Source organism: Suncus etruscus, chromosome 1 (assembly GCF_024139225.1).
Source record: "Suncus etruscus isolate mSunEtr1 chromosome 1, mSunEtr1.pri.cur, whole genome shotgun sequence".
In the NCBI taxonomy this organism is placed as follows: Eukaryota; Metazoa; Chordata; class Mammalia; order Eulipotyphla; family Soricidae; genus Suncus; species Suncus etruscus.
Window position 1 is genome coordinate 112038016 of NC_064848.1, and position 21204 is coordinate 112059219.

At 39.2% G+C, this 21204-nt stretch overlaps 1 protein-coding gene and 1 non-coding gene across 2 annotated transcripts in view; both read right to left on the reverse strand.

Moving 5' to 3' along the window:
* Positions 1-12: 12 nt before the first annotated feature.
* Positions 13-21204, reverse strand: part of DNAJC2 (DnaJ heat shock protein family (Hsp40) member C2) — a 32554-nt gene continuing 11362 nt past the window's right edge. The window contains exons 3-17 of the mRNA XM_049783886.1: positions 20597-20672; positions 18221-18319; positions 15756-15897; positions 13765-13845; positions 11510-11575; positions 10165-10256; positions 9972-10093; positions 8550-8699; positions 5113-5201; positions 4524-4593; positions 2486-2670; positions 1717-1817; positions 1509-1616; positions 329-483; positions 13-141 (exon numbers count right to left, since the gene is read on the reverse strand). Of these exons, the coding sequence (XP_049639843.1) occupies positions 67-141; positions 329-483; positions 1509-1616; positions 1717-1817; positions 2486-2670; positions 4524-4593; positions 5113-5201; positions 8550-8699; positions 9972-10093; positions 10165-10256; positions 11510-11575; positions 13765-13845; positions 15756-15897; positions 18221-18319; positions 20597-20672 (1611 nt within the window). The 3' untranslated portion in view covers positions 13-66. The remainder of the gene's footprint in view (positions 142-328; positions 484-1508; positions 1617-1716; positions 1818-2485; positions 2671-4523; positions 4594-5112; positions 5202-8549; positions 8700-9971; positions 10094-10164; positions 10257-11509; positions 11576-13764; positions 13846-15755; positions 15898-18220; positions 18320-20596; positions 20673-21204) is intronic.
* Positions 13391-13520, reverse strand: LOC126033050 (small nucleolar RNA SNORA77). Its single transcript, XR_007504212.1, has one exon. It is a non-coding gene; the product is annotated as a small nucleolar RNA SNORA77 (small nucleolar RNA).

Below are 21204 nucleotides of genomic sequence, written 5' to 3' on the forward strand. Positions count from 1 at the left end.
GAAGAATGAAACTTGCATGGTATTTTCAGTTTTATTATAAAAATGTACACACAAAGATTGTCATAGTCATTTCTTGGCTCTACTTGCATTCAGTACTTGCTCTTGAGCAGCCTTCTTTGCTTTTACCATCTCAACAAGTTCCTAATAAAGGAAAAGATATTTTCAAAGAAGCAATTATCAGGATTTGCAAAAACAGATGTTTCTAACATAAGTCTGTAATTAACCAATCGAAAAAGCTGATTTTACTGATTGCTAGAGTTAGAAAAATCTTAACCAATGTATTAAAAATAAAAATTTATATTATTTATAAACTGATAACGTATACAACCTTGTATCGTTTCATGCAGTCCTTCTTTGTTCGGCCAGGCACTGCTTCTGCTATTTTTTCCCATCTTTCAGGTGTATTTACTGGGTATGTTTTCAAAGCTTGTTCCAAAAGTTTCTGTTCTTCTGTTGTCCAAGGGGTGAAATCTGTGCAAGGGCCTATTGAAAAATATTATCCTAATTGTCAGAAAATTGATACTGGAATATCTTCCCATAATGACCTAGTACACAAGATTTGGTAAGATTTATCATTTTGAACAAGCTTTTAGAGATGAGATACGTACAAAAACCTTTAAAGTACAAATAAGAAAATTTAAGCTCAGTACAAAAAGCCTGTTTTATTTTATTAGTCTCTTACAATCTAACATTTGATTCACACACCATTTTTCTCCCCTGAATTTAAATATATTTGATTTCTTTCAAAGATAGTTACTACTATAGAACTACAAAACTGTGAGACCTTCCAGGTTTCACTGTCACAGAATTTACTCATTAAAACCTTACGGATCTCTTATGTAAGGCTTAATTAATATATTTTAATTTTTGTAAAAAGAGATCAATTTAGCCCTTACTCTGTAAGTAGACTGACTACTGCTTAAATTGCAAGGTCAAAGTTTTTATTTAGTTGTTGGGGGGCCACAACTGGGAGTACTCAGGGTTATTCCTGACAGTCTCAAAGCATCTGTGTGCTAGACAAATGCTGTACCTGCTATTGCTCTGGCCCCAAGTCTAAGTTTTTGACAGCGTCATAATTACAATACTGATATATATTTCTATGCATTTTCTATTTATGAACCATTAAGTTTATTTTGTGAATATACAGATCATGATTTACAGCTTGAAATTCAGATTCCCAAATATCAACATTTTCTCACTATTTACCTTTTTTTCTCTTTATGTTGTACGTAAACTAGGTAGTTTCCTTTAACAGCTAGATTTTTTTTTTTTTTTTTTTTGTTTTGTTTTGTTTTTGGGCCACACCCGGTGACGCTCAAGGGCTACTCCTGGCTATATGCTCAGAAGTCACTCCTGGCTTGGGGGACCATATGGGATGCCGGGGGATCGAACCGTGGTCTATCCTAGGCTAGCGCTGGCAAGGCAGACACCTTACCTCTAGCGCCACTGCCCTGGCCCCTAGGTTTTTCAAAAGACCTTTGAACTTCAGAAAAATGAAATTTAACTACCTTCAAATCTTTCTGAAGGTGCTGCATTGTCTGCTTGAGGCACCACTCCATGTTCTTTCTTAAATTTATCAAACGCCTTTTTGTTTATGTCATCTTTTTGATGAGGGTCTGAAAATAGTAAAAAAAAAAAATTTAATAGATATTCTTGCATAATCTTTCATCAACCTGTATAGTTATTTTTCAAGGTGACAAATTTTGTAGAACTCACCAAGTTTTTGAAGACTCTTTGCTTTGCTAATAACATCTTTGGCAGTTCTTTTGACTCCAGAAGAAGAATGTATGTTCATGTAATTAGCGATTACTTCCCATCTACAGCAAACAATATAAAAAGCGAAGTAATGGAAACGTACCATGACAGTCCACTGGCAAGGACAGTCCTTATATTTTTTTATTGAAGGTTACTGATATACACACTATTTGCAGAACTAGCTCTAAATTGTTGTGAATATTACTGCCTTTGTTCTAGTTTTTGCTATGTATTATTTTGTTACAAATAGAAATACACATTCATGTAAACTGCAAACAAACCATGTTTGCTTCTTTGTCTATAGAAGGAGAGAGGCTGGACCATTGAGGCTCTAAACTCAGACTTGGCATTAAGTTCTGGTTTGAGATGGAAAACCAAGAAAGGCTGCGAAAGAGGACACTAAATTAAAGTGATGATAGAATGTTTTATGATCTTTAATTTCCTGAAAATATGATGTAGCATCTTGCTGTATATGCATATATTAAGAATAACAGATACAAAATGTACCTCACTGCACAGAATTTAGTGGAAGGCAGTTTTTCCAGATCCAAAGAATTCTTTAAAAAAAAAATTCTGCTAGACCAAAAAAAAAAAAAAAAAAAAAGTCCTGCATCTCACCTCCAAAAATAAAATTTCTACTAGAACTAGTGCTGCTAATATGGATAGGTTCGTTTACACATTTATTCCCAGGCTCTGGTATGTATCAAAGAAAAGTTCATAAAACTAGTACCTTGAATTTGTTCCAGCAGGGAAGAGATTCACAGCTTTAATTAGTAATTGCAGATCATCCTCTGACCAGTTTTTATTGCCAATTCCACCACCGCCAGTTGATTTCTCTGCATTTTTAGATGCTTGACGCATACGAGCCTCAGCTTCCTCTTTTTCTTTTCTAATTTCCTCATTGATTTCTTCTATCTATACAAATACCACAGGTGAGTCAGAGACTTTAAGCAGGACTTGCTAGTTACACTCCCATTCTGTCTGGGTGTCCGTGGTTCTAAATTGTTTCATCTACTGCTTACCCACTCTGTGTTCGTATCATAAGATGTTTGCCTAGGATACTCCTTGGCAAGTTTACATTCATTGACTTTTTCATCCATAAATTCATAGAAATCTATGTTTCAAAAAGATAAAGGCCGGGGCCGAAGAGAGAGCATGGAGGTAAGGTGTTTGCCTTGCATACGAAAGGACAGTGGTTCGAACCCCGGAATCCCATATGGTCCCCAGAGCCTGCCAGAAGCAATTTCTGAGCCTGGAGCTAGGACTAACCCCAGTGCTGCCGGGTGTGACCCAAAAACAAAAAAAGGCCTAGCAAAGTGGCTATGAAATTCTCTTTACGTAAGTCATAATCCAGTCCGCACAACTGAAAACAAAAGCGTTTACTTGATCTTACTGCAATTCAGCTGTTTCTTATGTAATCTTAGATGCAGATTCCCACTTTAAACCTTCCACTACACACAATTATTCTTTCTTTCTTTCTTTTTTTTTTTTTTTTGGTTTTTGGGGCCACACCTAGTTTGATGCTCAGGGGTTACTCCTGGCTAAGTGCTCAGAAGTTGCCCCTGGCTTGGGGGGACTATATGGGACGCCGGGGGATCGAACCACAGTCCTTCCTTGGCTAGCGCTTGCAAGGCAGACACCTCTAGCGCCACCTCACCGGCTCCACACCCAATTATTCTAATAGTTCTATCACTATTCTGTCTTTCCAGTAAGATTCACTTAACTAGTCACTTAGATTCCTTATATCTTGCCCAGATAATAATTCACTGTTAATGTTTGTCATGGAAAGATATGTGGGAATGAAAATTAGCTACCAGGGTATTTGCTTGGGTGTTCAAGAGACCTCAGTGTCAACGCACTATCTAGCAGCCCCACAGAATGAGGATAATCACATAGCATTGCATGTCCACAACAAAATTTAGAGGGAAGTCTTTGAAGTGTCTCAGGTTCTTATATACCTATGCATTACAGATCTATTTTTTTTTTTTTTTTTTTTTTGGGTTTTTGGGCCACACCCGGTGATGCTCAGGGGTTACTCCTGGCTATGCGCTCAGAAGTTGCTCCTGGCTTGGGGGACCATATGGGACGCCGGGGGATCGAACCGCGGTCCGTCCGAGGCTAGTGCAGGCAAGGCAGGCACCTTACCATTAGCGCCACCGCCCGGCCCCACAGATCTATTTTTAAAACCTTTTAAACTTGTTTAATTTGGCTCTATTTGGCCTCTGACATTCCATTTCTCCATGTCATTTGAACACTGTCCAACAACTTTAAGGTCAGTATCACTGAGTCTACCCTGACATTTGAGCCTGGAGTAGACGCCTACCTTTTGGTCCCTTTCTTTCCTATTTTCCACAGAACTGTTCCTGAACTCCTTTGATAGTAACATCAAATTCCCTAAATGTAGTACTGTGTGCAGTAGGTCTAACTCTTGTTACCTGAAAATTTCTGAGCCTCTTTCCTCATCTATAAAAGATGTAAACTAGACAAAACAAAGACTTCGTTTGGCTCAAATTGCTACCCTACAAAATTGGCCACAAAATAATAGTTTTTAAATTATTTTATAACCTGATCAGTGTGTACTAGAAATCAAACATAACACTTGGTAATAACCTAATACATTTTCAAATTAAAAGCACAAATTAGGAGCACAAAGAGAACTAAAGACACTGCCCTTAAGGTTTATGAAAGATGGAAATATTCAGAGGTGCAAGTGAAGACTGTAAGAATTAAATGCTGAATAGAAGTAGAAGCGATGGTCCTTTTATTACCTGTTTTTCCAAAGCAGCCTTTCCTACTTCTTTTGTACAGGATGTGAGTGTTTCATTCAAGCACTGTAAACTAAAGGGGAAAAAAAAGTGATGAAATTTTATCTTTCAAAAATCCCAGAGAATGGAGCCAGAGTGGTGGTGCAGGGCATAAGGCATCTGCCTTATGCCTAGCTTAGGATGGACCTCGGTTTGATCCCTCGGTGTCCTATATGGTCCACTAAGCCAGGAGCAATTTCTTAGTGTATAGCCAGGAGTAACCCCTGAGTGTCATAGGGTGTGGCCCAAAAACCAAAACCAAAAAAAAAAAAAAAAAATCCCAGAGAAGGGGTCGGAGTGATAGTGCAGTGGTAGGGTGTTTGCCTTGCACTCAGCTGACCTAGGACGGACCTCAGTTTGATCCCCAGCATCCCATAAGGTTCCCCAAGCCAAGATCAATATCTGAGCGCATAGCCTGGAGTAACACCTGAGTGTCACCGGGTGTGGGCCCCAAACCAAAACATACATATGTACGTACATACATAAAATAACATTAAAGAAAAAAGAATTTCAAAATTCCACAGAAAACTTTAGTAACGTGTTATAGGTATACCTTGCTAATTCTAGTCGATCACATAGTTTTTCCACTTCTTCCATCATTTTAACCCGTTCTGCTTCATTGTCAGAAAAGTGATTCCAAGTCTAGAAACATAGAAGTGACCATTTATCTTCCCTATACTGACACTCAAGAATATATCCATAAACACATTATAGACTCAACTATAAAAACTGTCGGCATATCCTAAATCTCTCTGCCTGACCAGCTAATAGCAGAAAAGCATTAGGAAGAAACTAATGGTGGAACAAACCAGGAAAGATGATAGTGTTGGAAAACCCTGGCCTGACAAAGACCAAGTCTCTACCAATGCTGGGCCCTTTTAATTCCTCATAGAATCACTTAAGAGCCAAGAAATTCTTGGGCTACAGAGATAGTAAGGGGTCAGTACTCTCAAGCTGCCAGCCCAAGTTCAATCACTAACACTGCATGGTCTCCCAGTAATTCCCAGGTGTGATCGCTGGGCACAGCTGAGTGTGGCCCCATAAAAATGCCAGATACTAAATGTGAGTTATTTCATTTAATCTTCATAACTATCTAGTAATGGAGTTGTGAATATTAAATGAAATGGATCAAGTGAGACACAAAGGATTGTAATAACCTAGATGGTAAATAACTTAAAAGTAGGACCTATTTTGCTTCCATGCACCTAACAAATGTTCTTACTTTTCTAGATGAATCTTAAAAGGTCTTACATCTCTCTATTCAGATTTTCCTCCAGTTGAACAAAAGACTGAAGATGTGTTTGTATTTTTGTTAAACCTCATTTCAAAGTCTGTTGATTGGACAGATTAATTTCAATCTAACTGAATATTTTGTTGATAATGTGTATGATACATCAGTCCCTGGATGTACAGGAAAGATGATTTTTCTACCAGTAAGCATTTCTTTGTTGAATACTTAACTATAATGAATGGTAGAGTACATAATACTACATGCTAATCTTTAACTGAATTTTCATTAATATAGGTTTATATTCAAACTACTTGCTAAGAAAGAATAATGGCTTTGACTACCATTTAAGAATGTATGCTTGTGGGGCTGGAACATAGCATAGCAGGGAGGGTGCTTGCCTTGCATACAGCCAAGCCAACTTGGGTTCAATCGCCAGCATCCCACATGGTCCTCTGAGCCCACCAGAAGTGATTCCTGAGTGAAGAGCCAGGAGTAACACCTGAACACCAACAGTTGTGTACCCTCCCTCTTATAAAGTATGTATGTTCAGAAGAGACAGCTAAATGCCTATCATGCATGGCTTCAGCTTTAATCCCCAGCACACAAGATGGCTTCCCAACCCTGGTAAACTATTTCTAGTGACAACTGTATTTGAATGCATACTACCAATACTTACCCAAATGACTATCCTTAGTTTATTGGGGGTGGGTGGGGTGGGCGGCATGTTAAAAAAAAAGCTTTTACTGGACCAGAGCAGTGGCGCAAACGGTAAGGTGTCTGCCTTGACCGCATTTGCCTAGGACGGACCATGGTTTGGTCTCCTGGTGTCCTATATGATCCCCCAAGCCAGGAATGATTTCTGAGCGCATAACCAGGAATATCCCCTGGGCATCACTGGATGTGGCCCAAACAACAAAAAAAGCTTTTAGATTTCTAAAAGTAACAAAAGATAACTGAGGACAGCCAGAGTAGCCACCAAGTACTACTGTATGTGACTCCAAAATGACCAAGATTAACTTCTAAAATTTCTTTTTTTTGGCTTTTGAGCTACATCAGGCAGGCAATTCAGGGAATCATATGGGAGACTGGGGCTCAAGGCTGGGTCGACACACGGAAGGCAGGAAACTTACCTGTTATACTATCTCTCCTGCTCCTATAAGAACTTTTTCTCAAATAAAAATTAATTTTAGGGGCCAGAACCCATAGTATACAGGTTCAATCTCAGAAATTCTATAATGGTTCTGTGGGCATTGCCAGGAATGACTCCCAATATTACTGGTTATAACTCGAAAAAATTTTTACTTTAGAGGCCAGAGAGAACTATTGGACTGGAATATGTTTTGCATGCAAACATCCTAAATTTATACCATACAGAGAACAACTAGGCGTACATTGTGACAAAAATGTTGAACAAAATGGTCCAGTTTCTCCAACCAATCAATGGCCTTGAGGTAGAGTTGGAGGGACCTATTACAGACTTAATTAGGAAACACAATCAATGCCTCTGATGCTATTCAGATAAACTATAGAAAGACACAGAAAAAGAAAAAGTAAAAATCTAAATATGAACTAAGCATCAGAATATTATTCCTTTAGGCTTCAAAATGGCATAAGTATATTAAAACAAATAACAACTCAATAAAAGTTGCATATTAAAATACAAATGCATGGGCTGGAGAGATACATGGAGGTAAGGTGTTTGCCTTGCATGCAGGACGATGGTAGTTCGAATCCCGGCATCCCATATGGTCCCCTGAGCCTGTCAAGAGCGATTTCTGAGCATAGAGCCAGGAGTAACTCCTGGCCACTGCTGGGTTTGACCCAAAAACCAAACCAAACAAAACAAAACAAAAAAAACCCAAAACCCACAAATGCATGATTTTTTGGTTTGATTCTAAGCCATGACCAATTACGTTCTAGGATTACTCCTGGCTCCAAACTTAGGAATCACTACTGGTATTGCTCCAAGGGCCATAAAGGGTGCTGGGGATTGAAGCCAGTTGGCTACATTCAAGACAAGCACCCTACCAGTTTTAAAAAATCTTGTCATCAAGGGCTGGAGATAGCACAGTGATAGGGTGTTTGTGCTGCAAGCAAGTAGTGATTTTAAAAACATTTGCATGGGGTTGGAATGAAAGCATAGGAGTAAGGTGTTTGCCTTGCATGTAGCTGACCCAGGACAGACTTGGGTTTGATTCCCATTATCCCATATGGTCCCCTGAACCTGTCAGGGGCCATTTCTAAGTGCTGGCCCAGGAGTAATCCATGAGCACTGCCAAGGGCTGGAGAGAGATAGTAAGATGGGAAGATAGGGCAATTGCGTTACATGTGGCTGACCCAGATTAGACCCCCAGTACCACCAGGAATGTTTTCTGAATACAGAGCCAGAGGTAACCCCTGAGCATCACTGTGTGTGGCACCCCAAAAAAATTACATAAAAACCCCACTACAATATTTATATATTCAGATAAAAATTTCACAGTAATTTAATCAGTAGCATACAGAACTACTTTAATGCTTAATAAACACAGTTTATAAGCTGCAATAGTTTTACATTTTTTCACTTTTGAACCAGTGAAAATGGGATTGTTCATGCATAACAAAAACAAACTAAACTTAACAATAATCTTTTGTTTATTGATCTTAAAATCTAAATTGTAAAATGAAATATTCAGGTAGCTTATGAGGGCTGACAAGAAATTTCTGTGGAAGGTAGCGAAGACTGTTAATGTGTTTTGCTTAATTGCTGTTTGACATACCTTACATGAGTTCCGAAGTTTTTGTCTTTCCTTTTTAATGGCTTTTTTCTGAATATCTTTTTCTTTTTTTGCCAGTAAGGCTTGTTGTCTAACTTCCTCTTCTTCTTTTTCCTTAGCTAATCGAGCCGCTTCTAATTCAGCTTGTCTTTGCTTTAATAATGAGAAACAATCTTATTAGTAAGAAAGTTAGAATTTTCTTTTTTTTTTTAATAATATCTTTATTTAAACACCTTGATTACAAACATGATTGTGATTAGGGAAAGTTAGAATTTTCAATGTCCTTTAATCCTGTTTTAAAAATCCAATTCTTTTTATTTTTCTTTTTGAAGCCATATTATATGGTTGGTGCTCAGGTCTTTCACATGCCTCTGTGCTCAGCAACTGATCCAGGATGTGCTTAGGGACAATATATGGTATCAGGGTCTACCATAATCCTTGAGAATTCAATCTTTTAATACATTAAACTAGAAAAAGGGACATAGCAGTTTATGACAATGGATCTAGGAAAAGGAGCTGATTAAAATTTATTCTATAAACATAAGAATTGTAAGATACAGGGCCAGAGAGAGAGAGTACAAAAGTTTTAGCATTGCTGGTTGATCCTCAGAAATGCCAGATATGGGGGCCGGAGCGGTGGCACAAGCAGTAAGGCATCTGCCTTGCCCGTGCTAGCCTAGGATGGACCCAGCTTCAATCCCCCAGTGTCCCATATGGTCCCCCAAGCCAGGAGCGGTTTCTGAACGCATAGCCAGGAATAACCCGAGCATCACCGGGTGTGGCCTCCGCAAAAAAAAAAAAAAAATCGCTGGGTATGATCTCCCTCTCCTGAGACACACTAGAAATAGGCAAGTGCTAAAGGAAATTTATGTGAAGTCACATTTTTGCTAGATAAGAATTTTCTGAGGGGTGGGAGGTGGTGACTCGAGATGTAGCCTAACAGGTCACTTGTGTAGCCATGTATGTGATCTGGGTTCAATCCCTGATGCCACAAAAACAAAAACACAAAAACAAGCTGTGGGTTGGGAATGCGGACTCCCAGAGTGGTGGAATTAAGCATGATGTTTAAGCATACTTGTCACTGCACAAAATATTGGGTAATAATTTGCTATTAATAAGGAATGATTATTATCTTATCCCAACTACTCTTAATTCTCTGCTTCGTTATAGGTTTTTAAAAATAAATCTTAAGGGGACAGAGAGATTGCATAGCGGTAGGGTGTTTGCCTTGTAAGCAGCTGACCCAGGACCAATGGTGGTTTGAATCCTGGCATCCCATAGGTCCCCCGAGCTGCCAGGAGTGATTTCTGAGCAGAGACAGGAGTAGCCCCTGGCACCGGCAGATGTTGGCCCCCCCAAAATAAATCTTAAGATTACATATTTTCTATTTAATCTCCAGCATCATCAAATCAAATGTCATCTTACTTTTTCTTTAGCTTCCTGCTCCTTCCGTTTTGCATCTGCTTTTGCTTTCTTTTCTGCCTCCTTCTTGGCTTTTTCTTCTTCTTTAAATTTCTTTATCCTTGGATCACAGCTATATGCATTATCTATCAGAAAGACAGTTAATCTTTTGGATTTCTAACAATAAGATAAATAAAAAAAAAACAATTTTACTTACCAACTAATGTTCTTATTCTGTTCATTTCTTCTTTCTTTCTTTGTGCCCTTGTTGCTCTGTTCTGTTTTTCAATCCATCTCCGCTCATCACGACTATAAAACAAAAAATGGAAACAAATTACTATATGTTACTGGAAAGTAATATTTTATATAGTGTTTTACTATTAATATTAAAGGGTGGTTATCTAGAATTATTTTGGATTTTTTAAAAATTTTGGGAGCATGGTCCAAAGGCTAGAGCACATGCTTTGCATGTGGGAAACTTAGTGGCACAAAATCATCTGAACACTCTCAGGGGTGGGCCTTCATGGAAGTGGGACATTTTGGAATTTTTATATCAAAAGTTTTTCTTACATATTAAAATATTAAGGATATTAAATTAAGGATAATTTATTTGGATATATAATTTATTAAGGATAATTAATTTGTTCTATTAGGGTACTCGATTTTATTCCCTGGCAGTAAGGCAAAACAAGTTGCCAGGTTGGAGTCAGGGGTTAGTAGCCCTGCAAATCCTAATGTATATGGTTACACACACATCCACACCCCTAACCTCCCCCCCCCACACACACACCCTAACCACCCTACCTTGGTTCAATACCTGCAAACACATATGATCACTTACACACACACACACACACACACACACACACACACACACACACACACACACACACACACACACGAGTGTGTGTGCATGTGGTTACCTTAACCCAACCCTGGTTCAATACCTGCAACCACATATGGTCCCAAGCACTGCCAGGTACTATTCCTGAGCAGTCTGTTATAGCCCCCAGAGCACTATCAGGTGTGAGCCATACTCCACCATCCCCAAACCCCCACCGTAAAGGATACAAAATTATATGTAGATGTGTTTTTGTGTACTTACTTTTCTTTTATGGGTCACACCTGGTGATCCTGAAAGACTATTCCTACTACAGTTAAAAAATGGTCATTCCTAGTGGTATTGAAACCATAGTGGGGTCTGAAAACCATAGCTCCTATATGAATACTACATGTCCTAGTCTTTGAACCATCTCCCCAGACCCTTTAGTGTATTTTTAATCCTCAAGGAGACAGAGAGCTCAATAGTCTCTAAGCACTTGCTTTGCATGCAGGAGGCCCAGGTTTGATTCCCAGCACTTCATGGTTCCAGGAGTGACCCCACCAAAAAAGAAAAACAAAGTTATGTACTTCCACTGGTGAAGAGGGACTGATGTAACAGTTCTACAATTGTAAAGCAGTGTAAAATAAAAGTTTTGTAAACTATGATAACTTTAAAAATTTTATTTCATCAAAAAAATACCATAAAGTCAAATATCCTCTTTTAAGATTTATATACTTACCATTCTGCTTTTTCTTTTTCTTCTTCATCTAAGTAAGAAAATTCTCTCCAAGAATCAAAATTATACCTGACATAAATAAAATAAAAATAAATCTTTTAAAAAACAATGTTTCCTTTATCAGGCATAAATAACCTTAGACTTTTTCAAAGTTCACCATGACTCATTTATCATAACAACAAACTGTATATACAGAGGCATATGCCCTGCCTGTCCTGTTACATTCCTGCAAATGAACATGTACTAGGTAGCATGTCTACTTCAGGAGGTAGGAAAGCAATATCACAACTCAAAACACTTTAAAAATACATTGGTATCCCCTAGGCTCAAGAGTGGCAAGATCTATGTATAAGACCAGGGTTTGATCCTTTCTCCTTGAAGACTAAGGAAGGAAAAGCTCAGTGTTTAAACTTTACCTCACTCATGAAACACTTTTGGCCACCAATCCTGATACAGAGCTAGGATGAACAAGGGCCATTTGCTTTATCCCTGACTGATAAAAAGACCAACATCACCAATGAGGTGTATTCTTCCTTTTAAAAGTAAAGTAGATAAAAAAATAAATAAAAGTAAGGTAGGGCACATTTTTTAAACATTGTTTATTTTTTAATTTAGTCATTAAAATTATAGTCATTCAGTAGGTGTACAATGTTCATTCCTCTCCAGTAACACTCCACTCTTCTCCCACAGAATCACACTTTATTTATTTGATTTTTGGGCCACACCTGAATGCACTCAAGGGTCACTCCTGGCTGTCCTTAGAAGTTGCTGCTGGCTGACTTTGGAGACTATATGGTACGCAGGGTATAGAACCTAAGTCAGACCAGTGTAAGGCAAATGCCCTATCCCCTGTGCTATTGCTCTAGTCCATAGAATAACATTTTAAATAATTATGAGTTTAGGACCCTTTCCTTCCTTTTGGAATGGAAGTACCGCTGTGTTCAAATTTTATCTTTCTTCATCTCTTAATAACTATTTAGCATTAAAATCTAAACTATTTATACCATCCTTAAATAAAAATATCCCAACTATCTTGTCTTTGCCAGGTTTCTCTCTTGCTTGACACTTGTTAATTTTTCTTGACTTTATCTTCACTTCTCTGTCAACCCGATTTTTTGAGTATTATGAGATTGAGCCCAGAGTCACATATATATGTATATATGTATATATATATATATATATATATATATAAAATTTTAAGGCAGGTATTCTACCGCTGAGTATGGTAGTATGCTCTATCATACTAGAGCATGCTGGCAGCTCTAGTACTAGTTATCACTGGCTTGAATTTTCTAAAGGCAAAAGCAATTGTAATAGAGCTATGGCTTTGCCATTTTTATTTTAGGTTTTATCAGATGCTTTAATGAGAAAACACAACTTATTTAATCTTATGAAATGTTAGCAAGTTATTGATACAAATTGTCACCATCTTCTCTCTCTCTCTACTTGTGAGGCTTAAATAGGAAGATAGCTAAGTAAAAATATATTTATTTTTGATGAGTTAAAATGATTCCCCAAGGATCAGCAAGATAGGACAATGGGCTGAGGGTATGTTTGCTTGCATGTAAGAGGTTCAGGGGTGAATTTCTAGTACCATATGGTCCCCCAAGCAGTTGGGAGTAGTCTAAAATCAGTCCAAGATCACCAGTGAGTATTATCAGAAGAACCAGAAAACAAATTTTCAATATATAAAATCACTCAATCCTCATTTTTAATTGCTATAATATATATGTATATATATAAACTTGAATGCATGAAAAAAAAGCCTAAATAGTCCATAAGAAATAATGCAGCATTATGTGAAAGCTGCTTAGTGATAATCTGCAGTTCTCCAATCCCTCATATTATGCCAGTCAAATACTTACTGAGTATTGTTTTTCGGATGTGTGTGTCCTAGGCAGCTCTGTCCACTTTGACAGGTCAAAGCGGTTTTGGCCCCTGGCACATTCATTCCTGTGGCAGACGAAAAAAGCACCCATGCTTGTGGATGCAGCAGGGTGCAGAGTGAGTCTGCAACGGGTATTTGTTCTTTTTAAAGATGACCACATCAGGGCCGGAAAGACAGTACAGTGGGTAAGATTCTTGCCTTGCTGACCTGGATTTGATCCCCAGCATCCCATATGGCTCCCCTTGAGCACTGCCAGGAGTAATTCCTGAGCATAGAGATAGGAGTAACCCGAGTATTACTGGATCTGACCCCAAAACAAGCAAATAACATATAAACAATAGACCGCATAACAAAAACTGCAATGACTTACCAGAAAGAATAAAATGCATCTACATCTTCAAATGATGAATTCATATCACCAAGTTTAGGCACATTTTTTTTATTTGACCATCTGAATTTAAACAAAGTGAAATTCACTTAAAATTCGTACAACACTTTTAAGTCCATTTTTAAAAATAGTTTTTATTAATCCTCCATAATCTCCCTTCCCTACATTCTCTATTACTAAAAGTTAAAACTGTCAGACCACAGTGGTGTATTGAATAAAGCAATAAAGTAAGTAGAAGAAAAGGTAGATGGGGTCTAGTAAACAGACAGTGTTCTAACCATTTAGTTATCTTCAATTCTGTGAATTACAGCATTGCTGGCAAGGAAAAAAGCTCTAGCTCCTTTTCCCATGCTAATTTACTGCTGCCCGTAATACAAGCAATACAGAAAAATCTAAGGGCCTAGGCTTATAAAAATTATTTATAGAGGGGCTGGAGTGCAGTATATAGGACATTTGCCTTGCATGTGACCGACATGCATTTCACCCCTGGCATTCCATATGGTCTTCCAAACCTGCCAGAGTTTATTTCTGAGCACAGAGCTAGGAGTAATCCCTGAGCACAGCCAAGTGTGACCCAAAAACAAAAACAAAAAAGCTTATATAGGGGGGCCGGAGAGATAGCATGGAGGTAAGGCGTTTGCCTTTCATGCAGGTCATCGGTTCAAATCCCGGCGTCCCATATGGTCCCCCGTGCCTGCCAGGAGCAATTTCTGAGCATTAAGCCAGGAGTAACCCCTGAGCACTGCCGGGTGTGACCCAAAAACCACAAAAAAAAAAAAAAAAAAAAAAAAAAGCTTATATAGGGCTTGTAGCAATTGTAGTGAGTAAGGCACTTGTCTTGCATCCCAAATGGACTTCTAGCATGGCCAAGAGTGCAGTCATGAGTAATCCTTGAGCATTGATGGATATCGTAAAAAAAAGTTTATAGAAATGGAACAGACTTTCACTTTCTCTATGGTACCAGCTTCCCTAAGAGCTAGACTTAAACATTCAGCACTTTACCTATCATCACTGAAAGCATCCCAAGGCAACTACTAAATATACCAGAGTTTTCAACCTTGAAAACATTCTATGACAAAATAAACCCTGGATCCACATACAGTACAGTAACTAAGGCACTTACCTTGCAAGCAGCAGACCCCACTTTCATCCCCAATACCACATAGTTCCCCAAGCTGCCAGGAGTGACCCCTGAGCCACGAAGAAGTCCTGAGCAGTGGTGTGTGTAGTTCCAAATCCCACCCACCGCCACATTTTTCTTTAAAGAATCATGTAAAGATTTCATGTACAAAACTACACCAAGACACTAATGAGAATGTCAAGTGAATGATAAAATTATCCAAGAGTCTGGAACAATCCTCCTTGCACCTCAAGTCAGTAACACACAATCTCCCTCCCAGAATATATATAGCCCAGTGACAGAATGCCTGTGCTGCAGATCTGAGATCACAAGTTTGATCTCTGACACTGCTCCACAAAAATTAAGCAAAAGGAAATAAGTCCCTACGTTCTCCTCCCACCACCAAAATAAAAATGTCTCTATGTAGAACCAGACATCCTGTGTTTCAAGCTCTTCAGATGATTACCATGTGTATTTAAACAGTGCTGTAAGAAATATTCCAAGCACATGTAACCGTAAAAGTATAAAATAATGGTATATGCTATTTACAAAAAATGATGTGGCTCCTTGGTAAAGCCCATACCTTGTATGCAAAAGTAAAAAAATTTCATTCTACCTAAAACATTAAAACCAGCTATGGATCTTTATCCTAAAGTAAATTTATAAGGAAAGCACTCCAGGAATTGTGAAGGTATTAGATCTTCTGTTAAACGGTAAGATAAATGAGAGCAATATATTTGCTAAAAAGGTACAATATTTTAAGAGGAGAATCAAATCGAGAGAAAAAGCAAAAACCCACAAGACTCTAAAAGCATCCCACAAAGCATTATGGTCAGAGGACACCCTAACTCACCTGGAATTTCTTTCAAACACCGAGGAAAACACTTCAAAGAAATTGTCCTTCGCTTCACTTTTAGATGGAACGGAGTTATCAAAGGTAGGGTCTACACTATTGAATGCGCGTCTTTTCACTGGATCTGATAACATTTCATAAGCTAAGGAAAAACAATAGAGGTTTTTATAGGTAGAATATTTAATAGGAGAAAAACCCCTTAGCTTAAAAAAGTTACTATCGGGGCTGGAATGATAGCACAGTGGATAGGGCATTTGACTTGCAAGCGGCAAACCCAGTTTTGATCCCCAGCATCCCATAAGGTCTAAATCTGCCAGGAACAATTCTTATTTTTTTGTTTGTTTTCTTGGGTCACATCTGGTGGCGCTTAGGTGTTACTCCTGGCTCTGTGCTCAGAAGTCACTCCTAGCAGGCTTGGGGGACCATATGAGATGCCGGGAATCGAACCAATGTCCCTCCTGGGTCAGCCGCGTGCGAACACCCTACCACACCACAGTGCTATCTCTTCAGACCCCCCCCCCCCAGTGATTCTTGAGGTCAGAACTGAAAGTAACCCAAAACCTGCCAAGTGTGGCCCCAAACAAACAAACAAAAAATAACAAAACCAAGTTACTGGTTTTCATATTATAAATTATGTGATGGAGTCAGAGAGATAGTACAGTATGGAAGGTGTTTATCTTGCAATGGCTGACCTTGGCTTTGATCCCAGACACCTTATCAGGGGTCTCAAACTCGAGGCCCTCCGTACAACATTTTGTGCCCTGCCCTAGAGGAATCTTTTTTGTTTTGTTTTGTTTTAGTTGTTTGGGTCACAACCCCTAATGTTCAAGGCTTACTACTGACTTTGCACTCAAGGATCACCCTCACTTTGCCTCCTGCGGCCCCCAGGTAAATTGAGTTTGAGACCCCTGCCTTATGTGGTCTTTCAGTACTGCCAGGAGTGATCCTGGAGCAGTCAGGATTAAGACCTGAATACAGGTGGGTGAACTCCTCCCCCAAAAAAGTGAGACAGACAGTATAGGTGACAAGATGTTTGCCTTGTATGTGGCAGATATACATTTAATCCCCAGCATTGCATATGGTCCCCTAACACTGCCAGGAGTGATCTCTGATCACAGATCCAGGAACTGGCCCTAACTACCAGAAGGTGTAGCAACCCCCCATCAAAAAATCACATGGGGGCCAGAGATAGTACAGTGGATAGCACATTTGCCTTGTAGGCTGCTGATCTGGGTTCGATCCCGGCATCCCCTATGGTCCCTAGAGCCTGCCAGGAATAATTTCTGAATGCAGAGCCAGGAGTAACTCCCTGAGTGCCACTGGATGTCATCCAAAAACAAAACAAAAAAAGACCATGTGTGCTTATGTTGTGGAGATATGATGTGATAGATAGCTCCAGGTAATGACAGTTTTAGCATTATTTGATATAATCAATTTAACTTCAAGTATCTTTTCTGGAACACAAACAAAAGAACGATTGAAAATTTACCTCTTAAAAAAATTACCTCGGGGCCGGGCGGTGGCGCTAAAGGTAAGGTGCCTGCCTTGCCTGCGCTAACCTTGGACGGACCGCGGTTCGATCCCCCGGTGTCCCATATGGTCCCCCAAGCCAGGAGCAACTTCTGAGCACATAGCCAGGAGTAACCCCTGAGCGTTACTGGGTGTGGCCCAAAAACCAAAAAAAAAAAAAAAAAAAAAAAATTACCTCTTAGTAAATAGGACTGAGAAAAAAACTAGATAATTAACTGTTAAATCTCAAGAATGAACAAGATCAAAGGCTCTTAGGGGTTGTCAGCATTGTATAATAGCATAACATTATAAGTGGACCAAAAAGTATGTATATCATTTTCAAAAATTAACAGCAGGGCTGGAATGATAGTACAGTATAGAAGGCATTTATCTTGCAAGCGGTTGACCTGACTTTGATCCCCAGCATCCCGTAAGGTCCCTGGAGCACTGCCAGGAGTTATTCTTGAGTGCAGAGCAGGAGTAATCCCTGAGCCTTGCCAAGTGTGATCACAAAACAAATCAAACAAACAAACAAACAAGGGGCTGGAAAGACAGTACAGAGGTAAGACATTTAATTCCTCGCATGTGGCCAACCTAGGTTTTCTATCTCTGATATCCTGAATGGTCAAGTCCACCATATTCCTGAGTGCAGATTCAGGAGTTAACTTATGCAGAGCCTGGTGTGGTCCAAATTGAAAAAAAAAAAAAAAAGTTAACAGTAGAAATGTGAAATCACTTAAGGAAACATTGAGGAACAACGACTACCTATAATGATTTTCCAGATGAGCCTCTCACTATGAATTGTGGGCCCCAAAGAAGGATACAATCAGCCTGATATAAATCAACAAACCAAAACCAGTTTAATTCCACAAAGTATCACCAGTGAAGAATAAACCCATTCCCTACAATTAAATGATTATTACTGTTTGAAATTCTTGACTCTTAAAGCATCTTACCTTTTGTTATGCAAGTAAAATAGTCATTATCACCTTCTTTAATTGGTTCACCAGCTGCTTTCCTTTTGTCTGGATGATGTTTTAAAACCATTGCTTTATCTACAAAATAAGATTTATCACTTTAAGAATCAAAGGAACCAGGGAACTGAACAAAGGGGAACATCAGATTAGATCTCCTGTATATCATGGTCCCTAAGCACTGGGTGGGACCCAGTATTTGGTCCCAGTCATTTCTGGGAACGGCCCCCAAGAAGTGACCCTAAGCACTGCCAGGTCTGGCAGAAAAATCATCAAATCATACTGAGATTGGGGGTACTGATCCTCACCAATATGAGGCACTGCAGAACTGAGCCAGGGCTAGTTCTACTGCCAAGAATCAGTGGGGAGAGCCACAAGCGTCTCTACAAGTTGCTCTGCCACCCCTAGTGACAAAATTGTGTAGTGAGGACTGACACTCACTGGTCTCCTAACTGCAAAGCGTATGTTGAGCAGTGCAATCTTGTTCACAGGCCTAAACCACAATCTTGTGTCATTTGGTAATTTTTTTTCTCCTTTTTGAGCCCCAGCTGTGCTTGGGAATTACTTAGCATTATCCATTGTACTATCTCTAAAGCCCCATTAATGTTTCTCTTTATTTGTAATGATTAAAAGTTTCTGTTTCATCTTCCTTCATATACAATACTATTTCTTTTGGTATTTTTTTTCGGGGGGGGGGTGTTTTGGGCCACACCCGTTTGATGCTCAGGGGTTACTCCTGGCTAAGCACTTAGAAATTGCCCCTGGCTTGGGGGGACCATATGGGATGCTGGGGGATCGAACCTCGGTCCTTCCTTGGCTAGCGCTTGCAAGGCAGACACCTTACCTCTAGCGCCACCTGGCCGGGCCCCAAACAATACTATTTCTTTTAATTAGATTTGACTGCCTACTTTTTCCATTGTCTTATCTATCTTATCTCCTTATCTAACCTCATATTTATTTTCTAGTTTTTCCCCTTTTCATTTTTGGGCCACACCCACTAGTGCTCAGGAGTTACTTCTGGTTACTCCTGGTAAACTGGGGAAACACAGGGTTCCATATATTAAACTTGGGTTGGCCACATACAAGGTAATGCCACATACAGGTAATAAGTCTGCTATATTATCACTTTGGTCCTCAATAATCTATTTTCTTTCTTTCTTTCTTTTTTATTGGGGAGGGGCATACCTGTCAGTGCTCAGAGGTTATTCCTGGTTCTGCACTCAGGAATCACTCCTGGCAGGATCAGGAGTGTTGGCCATGTGCAAGGCAAGTGGCCCAACCCACTGTGCTATCGTTCTGGCCCTCAATATCTGTTTTCTAACATGGAGGGCAGAAAATTCTTCTAAAAAAAATCCTTCAAAAACTAATCATCTTCATGGGGAAGGGGAGGCACACCTGGTAAGTATACAGGTCTTACTCCTGTCTGTGCTCAGGAACCACTCCTGACAGGCTTGGGGGACCATACCAGATGCTGGGAGTCTTAACATGGGTTGGCTGTAAGGCAAGCACTGTACTATCACTTCAACCCCTCTTTCATTAAATTCAGGTGAATTTAATCATGAATCATGTCCACAGCTATGTAAAGGATAGTATATTTAGAAATATTAAAGGGTAGTGTTTTGTAAGGCATTTCCAGCTCCCAGGTCTTGATCCTGTCAATGAAAATAATAAAACACCAGGAAACTCTATCCTGGAAAAAAGGAGATGATAATACCAACAGTGTGTTCTTCACACCACAAAATAACATAAAACCTATTAACAACCTAATCAAATTGCTGGCCATATCTAACTGGTGAAATACTACGCTTTAAAATCTTGTTAGTGTGTCATGTTAAGTGAAATAAATCAGGGAGAAGAACAAATATCAGATGATCTCACTCATCTGTGATACAGAGAAACAGAACAAAGGGAATACACAATATTAAATGATAAAAAAATTCTTAGCCTTAGATGGCAAAACAGATTACTAAGCAATGTGTGGGGGGGGAAAAGCTGGATTAGAGGTGTCACAAGTACGGGGTAAAGGGTGTCAGGCACTTGAATAGTGGGGAAGATACAATAACTTTGGATATAAAAACCATGAAAGGTAATACTTTTTACTGTAATCATGTTATCTAAAAAACAGTAAATATTTTTAACTTAACAAGAGCTTGTAAATGCAAGAATATCTATGCTCTCTTTTCCTCCCTCACCCTCTGTTCTTAAAAGAAAGCTTATGAAAATAAAAGAGACTGGTGATAACAGGGTTCTCACCAGATAAGCTTAAATCTAGAACTGTGACTATGATTATGAACCTGCATCTTTAAAAAAAGGATAACCTTTCTGTTATGAGGCATTAGTTTTAGTTTAAGTACTTACGGGCAGCTTTGATTTGTCTCTGTGTAGCTTTGTATCGTACGTGGCCAAGTCCAAGTACTGCATAATGATCCTGATTCTGATAAAGACAGTAAAAGGAACCAAGTTTGAAAGGGAGCAATATCTATCCCTTGTCTTGATCCCTGAAAGTGTTTCCCCAAGTGACTGCTATAACCTGTGAGGAGGGCAATATAACATGTGATCATTGTAGTTGGTTCCCTTGGATTTGAAAGCATGTAACAAAGGTTCTGACAAGTCCTTTTCAAAAAAAAAAAAAGATAACAAGAGAAAACCTAAGTTTTTTGGGAGAACCACACTTGGCTAAGCTCAGGGGTTATTCTTGGGTTTTTACTCAGAAATTATTCCTGGTGGTGTTCAGGGACCATTTGGGCCATTTGGGGTGCAGATCAAATCCAGGTTAGCTGCATGCAAGGCAAATGTCCTATGAGCTATACAACTGCTCCAGTCCCTAAAATCCAACTTTTTTGTTCTTCTTTGGGGCCATACATGGCAGAACTCAGAACTGGGGGCTACTATCAGCTCAATTCTAGTGGGTCTCTTGCAGCAGTACTTGGGAGACCATACTGTGTTGGCATGCAAAGCATGGAGCT